Raw genomic sequence first — 18,953 nt, 5'->3', positions numbered from 1 at the left:
ATTGCAAAGGCTTCAGCCAAACTTAAATCTCTTTTTATTTTTGCTCACTCGGTGCCGCCCTTCTTTGTCTATCTTTCCCTCTCCTAACACAGTAACACTAACAGTATATATACACACCCATAGAGAGAAACAGGTTCGTTTTTTTGACTTTCACTTCTGAAGATTCAACCTTCGCCTTTCACCTTTTGAATTCTCTAACGCCACTCGTTTTTAGGTAAATTTTCACTTCGAATTTCAATCTCCATTTTCATTCTTCGATTCTCATGCTTTTTATTAGGTTATGTATTTAATATAATGACTTCCAACTTTTAGATTTGAATTGAATGCGCAATTCTTTGATATATTGTTTTGCTGCAACTTTTTAGTTTAGGATCGAATTGGTTGAATTGCAATGACTTTTTCTGCTTTGAATCCTTTTCCTCACCTTCAGTTTGATCTGTTTCTCCTTTTCTATTTATAATGCAATGTTCGTCAAAATTTCTCCTCTGTTATTATTTTCCTTCAATATATATATATTTTTTTCTTTTCAGAAATTTGAATTTCGAGCGAAAAGTATAATTCACTTTAACCATTGATTCGAGTGTGTTGCTTAAAAAAACTGATCATTAACCTTTTCTGGCGGGAATTAAAACTTTTAAAATAGAAGAGAAAAATCACCAGAAAAATAACTCCGTTCTTAATTTAAAATCCTTAAACCTTGCATCTAAATTTCAAGTGTAATTCACATTTTCTTTTGCTGGTAATTGATGATTAATACGAAATGCAGAAATTCAAACTCAATGGACTCGTTCTACAATGAAAACCACAAACTCAACGTCCTAAAAAACAGCAACATTCCGAAGCTGATGACTCCAGCAAGAAGCCGTGGCAGCTACTATTCATCACCTGAGAACCTCATAAAGTACCTGCGCTCCAATTCTCTCTCCAGTTGTGGCAACAGCAGCTCCTCCGGGAAAAGCAGCTTCAGATCATCGGTTTCACCACAGTCGGAGAAGACGCCACTGAAGGTGGTGGAGAAAGATGTGCTTGTCATGGACGAAGTTCTTGTTGCTTCTGATAGTAACATTGTAGGATCTGGTTCTTCGTCGTCTTCGGGAAGTGTTGGTTACTACAAATCAGAGATTTGCAGGGCTTGGGAAGAGTTTGGCCATTGCCGATACGGATCCAAGTGTCAGGTATATTTCTCTGCTGCATTGTCTAATATGATTGAAAGTTCATGATTACGTAAATGTTATAATAAAACTCCGCCTATGCTATTTCTTGGATACTAAAATGATGATATTTTGCATTAATTCTTTGTTTAGTTTTCTGAACCTTTTGCAAAATGAAGGAGGTTCAGTTGATTGCTTGTTGGCAAGCATCAGGGTTCTAGTTTCGCTAATAATTCCATTTGGTAGATGATTTAAGTAGCATCTTCGACTTAAAAAGTTCGAGCATCGACACTTTAAACCAATTTAAAGAAAAAGAATAAGAGGGAGATTTTATTTTGGTCTGATTTGTCTTAGCTCTTCTATTTTGGTGTCATTGTCTATTTAACTGGATGATTTAGTGGACTTGAGCTGTAAGAATCTGTTTTTGGCACCTGTTTCGGAGAGAGAATGTGAATGACCAATCAATTGGTCTTTTTGTATTTGTTGACTTTGGGTTAATGGGTCACTTTCTCCAGTTTTCTTTTGACAAGAAAATTGGAAATAGATTGAGAAAAAACCAAAAAGTCAAGATTTGACTCGTTGAAAAACGATTCAATTATTTTAGATAGTAAATGTGAATGTTAGCTTGTAGGCAAAAACTAGGAACTTTTAATTTCATTAGATGCCAACTGAATATGAGGCGCATGTTTTCTACCACAAGGTGTGGCAAATTTCAATTGCCATGTTCTTGCTGTACAATTTACATTGCTTCCCAACCTCTTCCAGTGAAGATGTTATAGTCCAGTGATTTTATTTTATTTAACCAAAACTGCCTTTTCATAATCTGATCCAACTTTAACCACCCGTTTTATGCTTGTTTGAACCCTTCTGAACTGTGTCTATTTCATTAATCTACTGAAGAAGCCTTGACTATTTGTGCAGTTTGCACATGGAAAGGAGGAGGTACGCCCCGCTTGTTTGCCTTTCAAGACCAAATCTGAGGTTAGCATCCAAGAAATTGTATCTGATGATATATTCCTATACCAAAACATTGGTGTACTTAAATGCTAGAAGGTCATTGCCCGTTTCTCTCTGAGTTGCTTAGGCACAGATATACAAGTCATACGCGAGCACCGTGTCGAACGCATACAGCTCAAAACCTCGCCTTTTGCATCCAGTCACTGAAACGGCTGCTTTTATAACCCAAAAGGACTCATTTGCCAACCCTGGTTACACAGGCCCAAGCTTCAGCACTACTATCAAGCCTGAAGAGACAATCATCAACTCCCTCTCCACTGTCCAACCTGAAATCACCCGCTTGAATACCAACTTCACGATGAAACGTAACACTAAAACCAGCAAGATCAACCCCACCTCCACCTCCACCATCAGACCTGATACGAGTGCCACCACTTTCACCAATGGGTCCAACTGGTCACCTCAAGATGATCGCATTGATGTTACCTTGCCATCCTTTCCTGGCCAAACACCATCAAAGGGGAACATCGATGCATACATCGACAATGTTCTCCATGCTCCTGCTACAAAGAAAAGGTTGCCAGTGTTTTCTGCCATTTGTCCAGAGTAATGATCTCTTTTTGATTCTCAGCTTTGGATCAAGGTATAATCAATATTTTCTTGCTATTAGTACCAAACTGTAGAAATTTTGGCCATCTACTCAACATTGAGGAGTAAACATAAACAGCTTTCCATAACCATTACAGTAGAACTTACAAACCAAGACCATAAAGTTTTTTTTTTTTTGTTCTAATTTTCGGTCAGATTTGTTAGATTCTTGATAAACGAGTCAAGGATTATGTTTGGATACTGAGAAAATAAAGGAAAACTAAAAGGAATTTTCAGAGAAAGATTGATTTCTCGTGAGTTAGTTGCTACTGTCTAACTGTTTAACAGCAACAGTAACAGAAACATTAATCAACTTTCTTTCCAGGTTCTAGTGTATTTGTTCAAGTACTATTTTTTTGGGCACCCTGGCTTATTTCTAGCTCTACATCTTGGTTATTGCTGTTTGTACTTTCATTTCAGAGCTCACTTAGCGGCTCATGACTTGAAGATCTTCCACTTAATTTTTGTTCTGACAACTAAGATAGTAGCGTTTTAAGGGGTGTTTGGGTTATAGAAATGTTTGATTACGTTTGGTAATATGATTACTCTTTGTTTAGATTACTTAACTGACAAGTTATCTTATTTGATTTATGCACTTGAATCCATGTTTTCTTGTACGGATAACAATGTCAATGCCAATCAAGCTAAGACTCAACCGGTAATTTTATTATTTAGTTAATAGAATATAAGATAATACAAAAATATTTATTGATATGTTAACAATTTGACTATCATGTTTTATATATTTTTGTAGATTATGTATGTTAAACTTTGACTAAATTAATCTTGACTTGTATGAAGCGGTGGTTAAAGCTCTTGTCAGATGCCCATTTGGCATGAGTTCAAACCTAGTTTTACCCCATTCCCTACCCCAAATATTGTATCAATTCTTTTTGGAGTAAATTAAAAATGTCTATCTACATATTTAATTTTAAATTTTCAATCATTAAATATATATTAATAAAGGTAATATTTTGAACCTATATAATAGAGATATCAAATTAAGATAAAGTTTTACATGCATGACAAGTTTAACTATATTAGTAAATTTAACGATTGGATTGTTACAATATTAATCATAGAAAAGCTACAAAAATATATAAAATTACTTGAGTTTTATCTTGATGTAAATGAATCTTTTCAATTTTGTAAAAATTAATATACTATAATCGATGGAATGTAATTATATAATGATAATAGTAGTAGACAAATCTCATTTATAATAAATAAATAAATAAAGTTGAAACGTTAATTAAAAGAAAATATTAGAAAAAAATAGAATTTGATTCATTAACATTTAGTATTTTGTTTTCATGAAAATGGATTAAACTCACAAGATTACTTAATAAATACAATAAAATTACCGAATAACTTTAAAGGTAGGAAAATTATTTGATATATTATCAATAGAGTTTTTAAATTTTACAAATGGATCAAAGGTCTAACAAGTATTATATTTATTTAGGTAATTATTTTTTTATATTTTTATTGGTGGAGTTGAAAACTCTCCACTAGTGGTGTATCAAATAATTACCCATAAACATATGGTATTAAGATTATCCCTATATTACTAAAATTTGGCATTGTTGATAATATTATATTATCAACTAAAGGTAATGTTTGTTGAACCAAACGCGATCATGTGATTAGAGAATGTAAGATTTCATCGATAATATAATATTTTGTGATCTAAATGACCCTAATTGTTTTATGCCAAAGTTGATGCGAGAATTTTCTTTTCATGATTAGAGGTATTTATTGGTCGAGTCAAAATATTATTAAAATTTGAAATTAAGTAGATATTATTAAAATTTGTCAAAATATTTTATTTTAATTCATTTTTTTATTGTAATTTGAAATTAAGGACAAATTTGATACTCTTCCTTTTGATTTGTTTGAATTTTACAATTAAACTTTAAATTTGATTGAATTTTGCCAATGATTTCTATTGAAATTTGTCATTCAATATTGATTTTACGATTTGAAGATTGAAAACGATCAATCCAACATTCATTTTAATAATTAACAATAAAGTAATTTATAAAAGCATTAAAATTAAAAGAAAAAAAAATCAACGCAAAATTTTTATTTTAGGAAAGAAGACCAGTATAAATATCAAGAAAATTAAGTTTATTCTTTTATAAATGAAATATTTATTGTTAATGTTTTAATTTCAATATCCGTAATTTATTATCAATTTTATTATAATAAATATTTTTATATTAAAAAATATTGTCAAATCATTTAAATTTACATTTAAGTAGTAAATTTACATGTCACTGAAAACGCGTCCAATAGGGCGCACTTCCAATCCAATTTACTCAAAATGCGTCTTGCAGGGAGTGCTTTTACTCTCCTATTATCAACCCGCCCTGAAACATTTCCTCACGCGAGAATCCTTCAAATATCCTGGGATTCTTGGGATAATATTTTTGCAGGTCATGCTACTGAGGCAAAAGTTGTATAAATGGATTAGGAGTTTAGCTGGTGACGCCATAAGGAAAATTTGAGCATACTGAAACGCAAGAAGGTGAATTTCGCAAGACATTCGATAAGGAAAAATTTTGAGCAAACACGTAATTATATCAAGTAAGTTTCAATTTTTGTTGTTAATGGATAATTACTATTTATTTTTTTGCATAATGTTTTGTTTTAAACATGTGAAATAAGTTATTTGGTTCAAAATGAGTAGACGAGTTAATTCTATTGTTTATTACAACGGTGCAATTTGTGACATCGATGTTAAAGTCATTTTTTCATCAGTGTACACAGCACGGTTGGCTTTCAACTTGAACATACAATTGTCGAAACTCCATAGAAGAATTAGGCAGAAAATCATTGGATCCACCTAGATGAGAGTATCGTCCTTGAAATATAGATATTTAGCGTCGACAAACCCCGTCAAATATGAGGTTTTTGATGTCGAAGGCCCGATACTCGAGTTATATGCGGAGTTTGGCAACACAAGTGAAGCCAAACGGAGGTCGATATCTGTTCCAATTCGAAAGGTTAGAACAAAAGAGGAAGCTGAGAGTCCAACGACATGGTTGTGCAGTGGGTTCACGACTTTGTTAGAAAGCTCTCATTATGATATCCTGGAATCATCAATGGGAAAACACTCATCGATTTCATCCCTAGATTTTTATTGCGACAGACAAAACGTCCAACAGTCGGGGTATGGCAGTAATCGAGACTTCTACACTCCAGCACCATACTCTGTTAGTGGTTTTGATTTCAACTTCGCGAGTCCGATGTTCTACCCTGGGGATACTTACAGGGGTATGTCATCAAGTTACACCGATTGGCAATCCATAGGTGATTTTGGTTGTACCGACAACTATACAAGAAAGGATGATGTACTCCCTACAACCTTCACCGATGAAGACCCTGGACTTGCTAGGGGGTTGTACACTTGAATTGTAATTGCACGTCCTCCAGGGTGATTGTACACTTGCCGCATAGAAGTTGAAATATGTGGGTCCCAGGTCTCCATCTATTCACCAACGCGTTGGCAAGTGTGGGATCCAATTTACACCCCCAAGCATACGAGCCACGTGAAAGAATCCTGCTTCTCTCAAGTATGGTTTGATTAAAGCCGATGGATGGAGCAGATAGATTGCGAATATATGTCTCCAAAATCTAATCTTCCACCTAATTATAAAAAACATGCGAAATTTTAAATTTTAGTATAACAACTTAATAATGTAATTAAATTAGATTAAAAATAATATAAATATATTCTTACCATTTGCAATTGGAAGGCCGAAATGTGGTTGTCATTAAACAAATAAGAGAATTGATCATTGAGAATAAAAAAACGATTAAATTTCATAACACAAAATTAAATAATAAAAAAACTTAAGACAGATTTAATAAAAAGTGAGAAAATTGAGAGTGAATTGAGAAAGAATTAGAGAGAATTGAAAGAGAATTGAGAGTGAATTGAAAAAAAAAAAAAAGGGAATAGAGAGGCTTTTAAATAGGTCTTTTTTTTACCATGGGGGGTGGGGGAAGTAGTCGTTAGAATTTGCCTGTTGAAGGTAGCCATTAGGAAAAAAGTGTCCAGCTAGAAGTGTTTTGCTGATAAAGCAGCAAAGCGTGTTCAGCTGGAAGCGTTTTCTTGCAACTTATGCTGAAAATGCATCCAGCTCAGCGCATTTTCAAAAATCGGCCTAATCTTAGAAATATTCAAAAAAGCAGCTTAGTCCCACAAATATTAAAAAAAACGACATTTTGTCTTAATTCATCCGCACATGTATATAAAAAAAAGGTTAGATTAGACTTGTGAATTATTTGTCTAAAGTATTAGTTTATTTAAGTTCTTCTCCCTTTGATAGTTCAAATTCAATTCTTTTTTAAATCCAACTCAAGTAATTTATAAATTTAGATGTTCAGGTAACAAAAATCTTTCCTTGAAAGTTTATAAAGTAGTGAAAAGTGACTTAAAGTTTGTTTGGACAAAATATTGCCTTTGCAGTTTTTCACCTGTCAGGCTTCGGTCTCACTGTACCTAGGCTTGAGTATCACAGCATCCTTAACAGTGGTGCACTAGTGGTTGTGGGGGTTCTTTGGTGTCGTGGCATTACTGGTGTTGACCACAATTTTTCCACTTCTAACACTTTCAAGTATATCACGATCTTGGAGGCTTGGTGTCTCGACTTTTTCGACAATCGGCTCTAGGTTGATTTCTTGTTAAAGTTTTACACCCTCAAGGTAAAGGGACTTGGTGTCGCGACTTCCATAGCATCAGTATTGTGACACACACCTTGAATATTATTTTCCTCGAGGTTAGACTATTGTCACCTCTCTACAACAACTCAAACATCTTGTTATGTTCCCCATGGTTAAAACAAAAGATTAACAAAAATATAGAAAATAATACTTAAATTGCTTGAGAATAAGCTCGTAGAGTGTTTTAAAGAGCTTAATTTGACATATCAAATTACGATATATTAACAAACAACTTTACAAAATTAACATGTATTTTTAAATATTTTATTACACTCTATAAGATACTTGTCAGACTTAACCTTACTTGTGAAGTCTACAAATTTCACGAAATTGTACTAAATAATTTCCCAAATTTATGGATTTATCGTATAAATAAAAGACAAAAACATAGAAGATGATGATCGCTCTTAATCTGTATATAAAAATATGGTTTAATAATTTAATAACCAAATGAAGGGTGAATTGATGCCTGATGGTAAAACAATTAAAATAAATTGAAATATCAGTCATAAACCCCAATTAGCTGGAAAAAGAAAAAAACACAACAATAAAATTCTGCCGTGTGGCACATCATCCAGGGGGATTGCGGTGAAGATTTGACGAATAGCGCATTCAAGTCATCCATTTCCGCTAAGCTGAAAGCCAAAAAAAGGTAGTTTCGCTTTCATTCACCCTACAGTGACTACTGTGAAGCAGAGCTTAGGACTAAGCAAGTAAAATAGAAACTGAAATGGAGGAAGAAACACTGAACCCACACTCAACTCTCTACGAGGCCTACAACGAGCTTCACGGTCTAGCTCAAGAGCTAGAAGCTCCCTTCGACGCGCCGGCTGTGTTAGTCGTTGGACACCAAACGGACGGCAAAAGTGCGTTGGTCGAAGCACTCATGGGCTTCCAATTCAACCACGTCGGCGGCGGAACAAAGACTCGCCGGCCCATCACTCTTCATATGTCTTACGACCCTCTTTGCGACGTCCCATTGTGTCATCTCGTCTCTGACGATGACCCCACTCTCGCCCACGAAAAGTCTCTCGCCGATATTCAGGTTTTCTTATACGATTTCTTTTCCCATTATTTTTCTCTCTTTCTATCTGCAATTCGAGTTTAAATTTTTAAAATGAACCTATCAATGTGATTTTCCATTTTAGGCCTACATTGAAGCTGAAAATATGAGGTTGGAACGTGAGCCATGTCAATTCTCAGCTAAAGAAATCATCATTAAAGTGAAATACAAACACTGTCCCAATTTGACTATTATTGATACTCCTGGGCTTATTGCTCCTGCTCCGGCTCGAAAGAATCGTGCTTTGCAGGTGTTTTCTCAACCCACCAAGCGTTTCTACTTAATTTTGTTCCTTACATTTCTGTAATGTGATGGTTGTACTGGTGACGAGCGGTGATATTCAAGCAGAGCCAAGCGCGTGCTGTGGAGTCCATAGTGAGAAAAAAAATGCAGCATAAGGAGTTCATTATATTATGTCTCGAAGATTGTAGTGACTGGAGTAATGCAATGACAAGAAGAGTTGTAATGCAAGTATGTAATTTTCCTGCCAACTGCTTATAAGTGTTAACTTTTTAGCTCAAAGAATGCAGGGTTGAGAATGTGAGACAGGTTACTAGTTCTTACGAGGATCAAAGCCAACGCACTTTTGAGTTGTTTGGTTGATGCAATGCTTTAAAGTAATCTAGCAGCTAATATAATCTATGACATTCCTATTTACAGATACTGTTAGCTTTAGCTGTTTAGTTTTCTGGTGTTATGAACTACCTCTTGTAGTTGCAAAGAAAGGATTTGATTCATTTAAATTTTTGTATTTTGGTTCTGACGATGTTGCATAGCTTAACATTTTGTTGGTTGATACTTGGTTAGATTGATCCAGAGCTTTCAAGAACTGTTGTTGTCTCTACCAAGCTTGATACCAAGATTCCTCAGTTTGCACGGTCTTCAGATGTGGAAGTTTTTCTCTCTCCACCTGCATGTACACTTGATGGCTTCATATTGGGTGACTCTCCATTCTTTACATCAGTGCCTTCAGGAAGAGTTGGTTCCGAGCATGACTCCGTTTACAGATCGAATGATGAGTTTAAACAGGTTTGCTTTTGCTTGCAGTAAAGTCATGGAGTTGGTTATGATACTGAGAAGTTTCTGCTTCTTTTGTAACTTGTGCTTGTTAATATTTGTTTCCTTCGTTTTATGGTGGGTAGTCTAGTTTTCTGTGGGAAGTCTTTAAAGCGTCATCCCTAAACGGGCATAACACAAAGAGCTTAAGGATTTTTTTTTTTTTAAAGTAGTCAGTAAATCTAAAATATTAACTATCTTGATGCTGTACACTATGGTGTATTGGGATTTAAACCTGGTTGATCCATTCATTCCCCACTCTTTGATTTCTAATGTAGGCAATAATATCTAGAGAGGTGCAAGACATAGCATCTTTGGAGGAGAAATTAGGTCGACAATTGTCAAAGCAAGAAAGAAGTAGAATAGGTGTAAGCAAACTTAGGCATTTTCTAGAAGAATTGTTACAGAAAAGGTATGATGCTGCTTTTTCCCATTCAGATAAACTTAAAACAAGGATATTGAGACTGTACTGTGCAAATTAAATTTGGAAATATATAATTGCAAGGTATATGGATAGCGTTCCTTCGATCATTCCACTTCTTGAGAAGGAGTACCACAGCACCACAAGAAAGTTGACAGAAATAAATAAAGAACTCAGGTTCTTGCTGAGCTTTTTTCTTTTAGCAATTTTGATGGATTTTATTAAAGCTGTTTGACCACTTAAATAAGATGATGATCTGCAGTGTGCAGAATCAAATATATATTATTGGTTTTACTGTTATTATTATTGTTTTATAGAGCTTGGTTCAATCCTATATATCTGGTTGTGTTGCTTTCAGTTTCTTCTTCACCATAATCTTTTCGTTATTTTCTTCACATGCAGCACTTTGGATGAAGTGAAATTGAGGGAAAAAGGAAGAGCTTTTCATGATCTATTCCTAACCAAGGTTTTTATGTATTATCATGTCTTTCTGTCTGTTGCATGCGTATCTTATTTCAGCTTGCTTTGCAAATAAGGTGGGACACTTTAAAGGTCATGTCAGGATTTAAATACCGTTCCTTTGAACCAGTGAAATTTTACATACAAATTCAAATAAATACAGAAGACATTGACATTAAGTTCAAAATTGTCATTCCAGTTCATGTTATGCATTCTGACTTAAATACGCTTTATTTCTCAGTTGTCATTGCTACTGAAAGGGACAGTTGTTGCACCTCCAGATAAATTTGGTACTTAAAATATTTCTTTGGAAGATATCACTTGTTTTTATAAATTAAGTTGTTCTCAGTTGTGATGTTGGATCACTAACAGTAATGCAATGTGACTTATTACAGGGGAAACACTAGTAGATGAGAGAACTAATGGAGGAGCATTCGTGGGTGCTGATGGTCTTCAATTGCCATATAAGATAATACCTGTAAGCTAAAGAGATGGTTAACTTTAGATATTCTTGAAACCTGGATTTTTTAATGTGTTTCTTGTCTTAGTTGTACTAATGTCCATGATGTAATCAATCAAGTCTGTTTTTCACTTCAATCTCTATCCTATCGTTTGGCCAGACCTTATAATCTCTAATTTAAGTAAAGATAATACCTGTAAGCTAAAGAGATGGTTGACTTCAAATATTCTTGAAAACTGGAATTTTCAGTGTATTTCTTGTTTTAGTTATACTAATGTACCAATCAAGTTTGCTTTTCTCTTCAATCTCAATCCTTTTCTTTTGGCCTGAGCTTTAATCTCTAGATTAAGTTGATTTTTCTATAGAATTCATAGATCTCTTGGTTTAGAAAAGATATTTTCCTTTCTTCCTTAATCCTCCCATACATAAAACGGATGGAAATTTGCGAGTTAGAAAATTTTTCCAGATTCTGCTCATGTGGGTTTCATTGTATTTTAGAATTCTGGAATGCGTCTTTATGGAGGTGCACAATATCATCGTGCCATGGCTGAATTCCGCTTTATTGTGGGAGGGATAAAATGCCCACCAATTACAAGGGAAGAAATAGTCAATGCTTGTGGAGTCGAAGATATTCATGATGGAACAAATTACTCAAGGTAGCATCTACTTATGGCTTATCGTCTTTCTGTTGCTAATTGTTCGTTTTCATTTCATGTGCAATGAACAGTTCTAATTATTTCTTTTCCACCTTTTATTTTGGAAATCAGGACAGCGTGTGTTATAGCGGTTTCAAAGGCTCGTGACACTTTTGAACCTTTCCTCCATCAGGTGAAAAGTGATATTAGCTATCTGTACCTTTCAGTTATTCTTTTTCTTTTCATGTTTCTCTGTTGCTTTCTTGTTGTTAACTCAATTAATGGTTGCGAAATACTTTAAAACCTGAAAATTAAGATTTTGAAATGATGGAAAACCTCTTAGTTATATTCTCGATCCATTTAGTTCTTGCACCAAGAATTACTGGTTGATAACATTTAGGAGAGGAATGTGTTTGCTTGGGGTCTTTGATAAGCAGATAAAGGATAGGTTTTTCAACCGGGTGCCATTGGCTTTGTAATAAGGTATCCTTTTGTTCCAGTTTCTTACCTCTCTAACCAAACTTGTAATAAGGCAAAAAAAGGTGGACATTATGTGGTTGTCCTTGACTTGATATATGAGTTATTACTTTCTAGGCATATGAGTGGGGAGGATGTATCATGGTCAAAAGGTGCAAGGCATCATATCATACAACCAACTTGACAATAAAAGTTTGATTTTGTCTGCTTGATTTTGTTACTAGTGTCCTAAATGAGATATTTTTTTTCCTTGTGTAGTTGGGTTGTAGGCTCTTGTACATTCTGAAGAGATTACTTCCTATCTCCATATATCTTATGCAGGTTTGTGAGCTTTTTTTCCTTCCCCAGAGTCTAGGACTCTCATGCAATTAAGTATTGCACTTCTTTTATTATGGTTTATTCTTTTGAATGTTCCTGATTTCCAACAGAAAGATGGAGAGTTTTTAAGTGGCCATGAGGTGTTTCTCAGGCGTGTTGCTACTGCTTTCAACAACTTTGCTGAATCTACTGAAAGAGCTTGCCGTGAGAAGTAGGTCACTTTCCTTTATTGCAACCCAATTATGTTCGTTAATGCTAATTTGCGATGCATGGTTTGATAATTTATTCCAGTTGCCATAATTCGTATAAATTTTTTGTTAGTAGAGGTACTGAACAAAGAATGATTTGCTTGGAGGTGTTTTTTGGTTGACTCATATTAAGTTGTTGGTCGTTTTAAGCCATAAATATACATTCTAATAATTAATAAAGTAAAGATGATGGAGCCTCTTAATCACCAAATATTACCCAGTGTTTGATATTTGCTGCAGATGCTTGGAGGATTTAGTAAGCACAACCCGTTACGTATCCTGGTCCCTCCACAACAAGGTCAGTTACTTATGAGCACATATTATTTCATGAAAGTGAAGCCTCTAAAGTTAATCTTAAAATTTACTATAAAGAAGTCTAATATCTCTGGACTTGGATGGTGAAATTGGCCATGGCTGATTCACATGTCCAATTTAAGAATTATGTGTCTACTGTTACTGCTTGCTAAAGAAAAACAATTCTTGCAATTCCTCCATGGTTTTGATGGTTTATTTTCTTTCTGGTTGTTCCATGTTGCTTTAGGATTTATCATCAACTCTTGAATTTAGAATGACATGCATATGTTCTGATCTGTTGGTTCATCTGAGCTGTTGCTCTGTTCATCTTGCACCATATGTTGAATTTTCAGAATCGGGCTGGGCTACGTCATTTTTTAGACTCATTTGGTGGAACTGAGCAATCCAGTGTGGCAGTGAATTCTGTATCTCCTGGAAATTCCCAAGAGTCATTGCCTGGGTCTGTTGCTGCAGAGAAGCATGAGACAAAGTCAAGAGCAGATATAAAGCAAGTTCCTCTATCCTCAGGCATCGATTCAGGCTCTTCTGCTCAGACAGTAGAAACAAAACTTGCTGACCTTCTAGATAGCACACTTTGGAACCGGAGACTTGGTCCTTCATCAGAAAGGATTGTTTATGCATTGGTACAACAGATATTTCATGGCATAAGAGAGTACTTCTTGGCCTCTGCTGAACTAAAGGTTTGCTTATTTTTATTTTGTTTCTAATTATTTGATGCTATGCTATTGTTGCCACTTGCCATCCTAAGCTGATTTCTCATTAGCTAAATGCATATAAATGGAACACTCATTTTTGATTTACTAACTTGTCATTACTGTCTGGTTTGGTTTTTTCCTTCACTGTTTTTCTCAATGTTTTGCAGTTCAACTGCTTTCTTCTAATGCCAGTTGTGGACAAATTACCTGCACTTCTCCGGGAAGACCTAGAATCTGCATTTTCCGATGACATGGATAATGTATTTAACATCAGCAATCTGCGACGCTCTTTGGGCCAACAAAAGAGAGATACAGAGATTGATCTCAAAAGGGTATTATTCCAAATCTATTTAATGTCCTTTACAAATGTTAATCTTGGCATGCTTCGTTTCCAATTGACGTGTTATAAGGAATGGTGATTTTGCAGATTAATAGGCTCAAAGAGAAATTCAAGGTAATACATCAGCAACTTAGTTCGTGTCAGAAAGTACCAAGTTCATCACCTGCATGTGCTGATTGATTCAGGTCCAAATTTGAGAACATAATCAATCACTTAGGTGTGTGCAGGATAGAATTGTTTGCTTGAAAATGACATGGATATCAATAATTTTAATTTCTTTTTAAATTAATCATATTTTTTACTTGAAAAATTAATTACTTGATTAATGAATATTTTGTCTTTTACTGTTATCTTTTAATCTACTAATATTGATATAATCTCATGCCAACTATTTTGGTTCACTGTATGTATAAAAGTATTTTCTTCATCTATTTTATTCTTAACTATTTCCTTGAGAAGTTCCCTTGATAGTTGTTTTTTTGACACTGTAAGTTGAAAGAAAATATTTTATGGACTTATGATCATAAACTTATTGAACACAATGAAGATTAATTTACAGTCAGAAGTTGGTTACATATTTACTGCACTTGAACAATGAAAATTGGATGATTGATTGAAAACTGAAGTTAAAGAAAGATGTCAAGTTGCCATGTTATTCATCACAAGTCAACATTTCTGGTTTACAGTCATATTTGATGGTTCCTTGTCATGATAAGATGATCTAGAAGGTAACTCTTGTAGTGTGACCAATTGTCCAACTATTCTTACTTGAGGATGAAGACATTTTTTGGCTAGAAGGATTGTCAGAATCATCACCAAAGGTATCCGAATAATCTGTTATTGCAATAGGAACTTCCATATGAATATCATGGGGTAGAGGAGGAAGGGTGGCATCTCCTAGTAGAAGTTGCACGACTCTTCTCATGGTGGGCCTGTAATCAGGATGGGGATGACAGCATAAAAGACCAAGGGTAAGCACCAGCTGAGCTTCGCCTGAATGATAATTTTTTAGTGTGGGATCGATGGCTCGGGTGATCTCTCCTCGAGAATGCAATTCCCTAGCCCAATCCACCAGCACCAGTTCATCAGCACCGCTCTGGGGCTCAATCGGTCTTCTTCTGCTGGCAACTTCAAGCATAAGCGTACCATAACCATAGACATCAGTACTTGTGGTGGCTTTCCCGGTCCTTGTGAGCTCAGGAGCCAAATACCCAAGTGTACCAACAATGTGTGTGGTCTGTGGATCATTATTGTGTTCGTAAGTTCTGGCCAGGCCGAAATCCCCGAGCTTTGCGTTTAGATCTTCATCTATCAGGACATTGCTTGGCTTGACATCTCTATGAACTACTCTCTGATTGCAATTTTCATGGAGATATAGCAATGCATGTGCAATACCAGTTAAAATCTTGTACCTTTGGTCCCAAGTAAGGTTTTTTCCCTTCAGTGGACCGTCTTCATACAAAAGCTTGTCCAGGCTCCCATTGGGGAAGTAATCATAAACAAGAAGGAGCTCGTTTTGCTTCCGGCACCAGCCATGCAAGTGTACAAGATTCCGGTGCCTAAGCCTCCCCATACTTGTAATTTCAGCAACAAATTCTCTCATTCCTTGACGAGAACCACTATACACCCGCTTAACTGCCACTTCTAGTCCGGTACTACGAATCACCCCCCGATAAACTCTCCCAAACCCTCCAGAACCGACGAGGTTTTTCTCTCTGAACCCTCTTGTTGCGGAGAAGAGCTCAGAGTAATTGAATCTATGCGCACTATATTCGATTTCCCAATCCTCCATAATCTCATCTCCATCTCTGATTCTGAATATGATCTGAATAACACCAATGATCGCTAGGAAAATCAGAGTAATGCTTGCTAAAGTGATACCTACTGCAAATCCCTTGCTGTGCATCAGTTTACTAGGCTTACTATTCAGAAATGGGAGCTTTCTTGGATCTAAATCTTGTGCCCTTCCCTCAATACTAAAGCTCCAGCCATGTACATAATGTAAGGCCGCCAACAAGCCAGTGGAAGCAGAGAAGCCAACATACATATACTCATCTATCACCAATGAGAGATCAATGGGGAATGATATCAAAGGGCGGTGAGGTCTCAACATGCCACAAGGAGATATTGATACATTCATCAGCATCTTGTTGCTGTCATAGTCAATCCATGCCTGAACAGGTTCCCCACTCTTGAGAGCGACCTGGTTGCTCCGGTTGTCATTGGAGGAATAGTAAGCAGCTGGCTCAGATATGCTGGATATCAGGCTGGATATATCTATTCCTACATGGTTATCATTGATATCTTGAAGTTCAACGTTCTGGACTACATCGAACTCCACCGCGAAAAAATGAGCATTGTCGGTGTCATTCGGAAGGCCTAAGTATTGGTTTGGAAGACTTTTCAGCTTTTCAGTAGGCATGAGAACAAAGGCAAGACCATGACCTCCAATCTCAGGGTACTTTGGACTGATAGAGAATACAAAGTTTGTGCTAAATGTAACAGCTGCTTGAGTTCTGTTGGGATTGCTTTTCTTAAATCGTATTGGAGATGGATAGAAAGAATGCCCGATAAGTCGCACTGAATCGTTTGTTAATGCCAATATCCCATCGGACTTGATAAATGAAGCTCCTTCCGTTGTCACGTTTGCTTTGAGGAATCCGTTGTACGTGAAATTTATCTCTGCATGGACGAGAAGGCCTAGAAGGAGCAGGTGGAACAATAAACCAAGTGCTTCCATAGCTGAGTTGAGAATTAAATGGTTTGTTTTTCTAGGAGAAATCTTTATACTGTGATGCCTTTAGTCTAGTTTGATAAATCTAAAAGATAATATTTTTGATTGGTAGATCATAGAAAACTTGAAACTTGGAAAGTTACATACTCTACTATAGGAAACTGTGTATAACCAAATTATTTAGAAAGACTAAACTTATATTATCTGGATTTGGATAACATCAATATTATATATTGATATTTTAAAAAAAAAAATTGGAGGGGTTGTTTAGTGAAGACCAATTTGAAGGACAAATTCCTTGTATTGTGTTGGTCTCCTAGAATTTGCCACAAAACTGTGTTGATGGATAGTATTGGGTTCCAGAGAGAGATAAAGCAAAACTTACAAAACTGGAAATCTGGAATTAATTTAAAGCACAGAAGTTGTTTGAAACAATGAAGAAAATGATGTGAACCCCATATCTCCACGACAAATTCTTACAAATGGGTATAAAAAAATTATTGTACGAATCCCATCGATGAGTACTATTGTCCAATAGAAGGCTAATTAAGGAAAATTTCTGTAAATGTTCAATTGGTTCTTTTTATAAAGATTTATGATTATCGCTCTTAATAATATTATCTTTGAAATTCGAATTTGAGTTCTTTCATTTAAAATACAATGTCTAGCTTAAATGAAATTTTAAATAATTTAAAAGTGATTTTATATTAATTAAATATTCTACAACACATCCTTCTAAATTCAGGATGGGGTTGTCTGGGTCTTTGCATGGTGCTATAGCATCCTAACCCAGCCTCCATACTAGTTGGCCCCTACTCCTAGTGGTAGACCTAGACCTTAGTTCCTTCGGCCAAGTTAGTGCTTTGTTAACAAAATCGGAAATGACAGCTTCTTGGAGGTAAAGCAAACCTCAAAACTGTCTAGCAAATAGGGTACCACACACTTTCTGATGCCATCAAATTTTGCGACCTCACATATCTAAATTTTTTTTAAACTACCAACTTGGGAATTTTTTCATTTTTCTGGTGTGAATTTCGAGACTTCATCCTTCTTATTTCCATTTTTCTTCGATTATAAATAACTTCTACTTTCATCTAAGTTTGGGATATATTACACTTTGAAAAAAAATTATTTATATATGGTTTAAATTATGTTTTAATCATTAAATTTTAATTTGTTATATTTTAGTTTGTAACATATTGATTATTATGCTATTATCTAGCGATAATGGTGCAATGGAAGTCTAATATGACACAAATTTTACCATTAAATGCTAACGTGTTATTACTATATGATTTAAGCATGTTTTTTAAAGTACTTATTTCTTTTATTTCCTTTATCTTTATTTTTTTTTTATTTCTTCTACTTATCATTGTTTTCTAGAACACTCTCCCTTCCTCAAAGCTTCATTCACGATCACTGGCTGCCTGTTCCAATGCCGTCACCGCATTGCCCCCGACGAACATACGCTGAACTGCTCCCTCGATTGCCTCTTCACAAATCTCCAATAAATGTTCTTCAAAACCCATTAAAAATCCTTAGATATAAAACGTAACTTTTGAATTACCCAAGCTCGGATCTCCATCATCTGTTGTTGGATCGGCTCATTTTTTTATATGTGTTCCGCCTCACCAATACCTCTTTCCGATTGCCGGGATTGGCAAGCAAGTCCCTTGCCCCGAATTTGACCCCCTATTTTTTTTCTTCGATGTTCTCTTCTATTTTTGACACATTTTTCTTTATTAGAAGTCTGATCTTAGGCTTAATGTGGGTTTTTTTTTTTTTTTTGGTGCTTATCGATTGTTGTTTGCTTGACTATTTGGTTGATTTGAATATAGGTTTATTTGATAAGTGAATGATGTTGTTGGGGTGCCTTGAATCAGACTGAAAGCTAGTGGTGAAAGTGATATTGTTTGAGAGGTTTGCTAGTATTTGATGTTGGAGAATTTTGTTTCAAATTCAAGATGGGCTTGTGACTGTTGCTATGATAAATCTGCCATTATTTTGTTTTTCACTTGTTTGATTTGATAGATGATGAGAAATTTATTAAATCTAATTTCTTTTTTTATAGTGTCAAGAAAAAATATGAGATTTATTTTTTTAAAATTTATATTTAATCCACTCTTTCAATTATATCCATTAAAAAGTGTGGATGAAGCTTGAGAGAAGAAGTGTGTTAAAGAGAGGGTGAGTTGGGAGAGACCATAGAACAACAAAAAGAATGGAAAAAAGGAAATGAAGCAAA

General features: G+C 35.2%; 3 protein-coding genes across 3 annotated transcripts; 2 read left to right on the top strand and 1 right to left on the bottom strand.

Moving 5' to 3' along the window:
- Positions 1-89: 89 nt before the first annotated feature.
- LOC105795047 (uncharacterized) lies at positions 90-3,087 on the top strand. Its single transcript, XM_012624502.2, has 4 exons — positions 90-214; positions 767-1,175; positions 2,073-2,132; positions 2,236-3,087. Exons 2-4 carry the CDS (start codon positions 780-782, stop codon positions 2,716-2,718), a joined length of 939 nt encoding a protein of 312 aa, XP_012479956.1. The 5' UTR covers positions 90-214; positions 767-779; the 3' UTR covers positions 2,719-3,087.
- A 4,968-nt stretch (positions 3,088-8,055) lies between these two features.
- On the top strand, positions 8,056-14,324 carry LOC105795041 (dynamin-like protein ARC5). The gene is made up of 17 exons (XM_012624493.2): positions 8,056-8,532; positions 8,636-8,800; positions 8,899-9,021; positions 9,358-9,579; positions 9,885-10,018; positions 10,112-10,204; positions 10,430-10,493; positions 10,728-10,776; positions 10,882-10,964; positions 11,445-11,602; positions 11,714-11,774; positions 12,317-12,379; positions 12,487-12,587; positions 12,865-12,922; positions 13,272-13,619; positions 13,802-13,966; positions 14,062-14,324. Exons 1-17 carry the CDS (start codon positions 8,218-8,220, stop codon positions 14,152-14,154), a joined length of 2,295 nt encoding a protein of 764 aa, XP_012479947.1. The 5' UTR covers positions 8,056-8,217; the 3' UTR covers positions 14,155-14,324.
- A 371-nt stretch (positions 14,325-14,695) lies between these two features.
- LOC105795042 (L-type lectin-domain containing receptor kinase SIT2) lies at positions 14,696-16,714 on the bottom strand. The gene has a single exon (XM_012624494.2). It carries the CDS (start codon positions 16,712-16,714, stop codon positions 14,696-14,698), a length of 2,019 nt encoding a protein of 672 aa, XP_012479948.1.
- Between the last annotated feature and the right edge of the window lie 2,239 nt (positions 16,715-18,953).

The sequence above is a fragment of the Gossypium raimondii genome, chromosome 3 (genome assembly GCF_025698545.1).
Source record: "Gossypium raimondii isolate GPD5lz chromosome 3, ASM2569854v1, whole genome shotgun sequence".
Classification (NCBI taxonomy): Eukaryota; Viridiplantae; Streptophyta; class Magnoliopsida; order Malvales; family Malvaceae; genus Gossypium; species Gossypium raimondii.
This window is presented reverse-complemented; position numbering and strand designations above follow the sequence as displayed.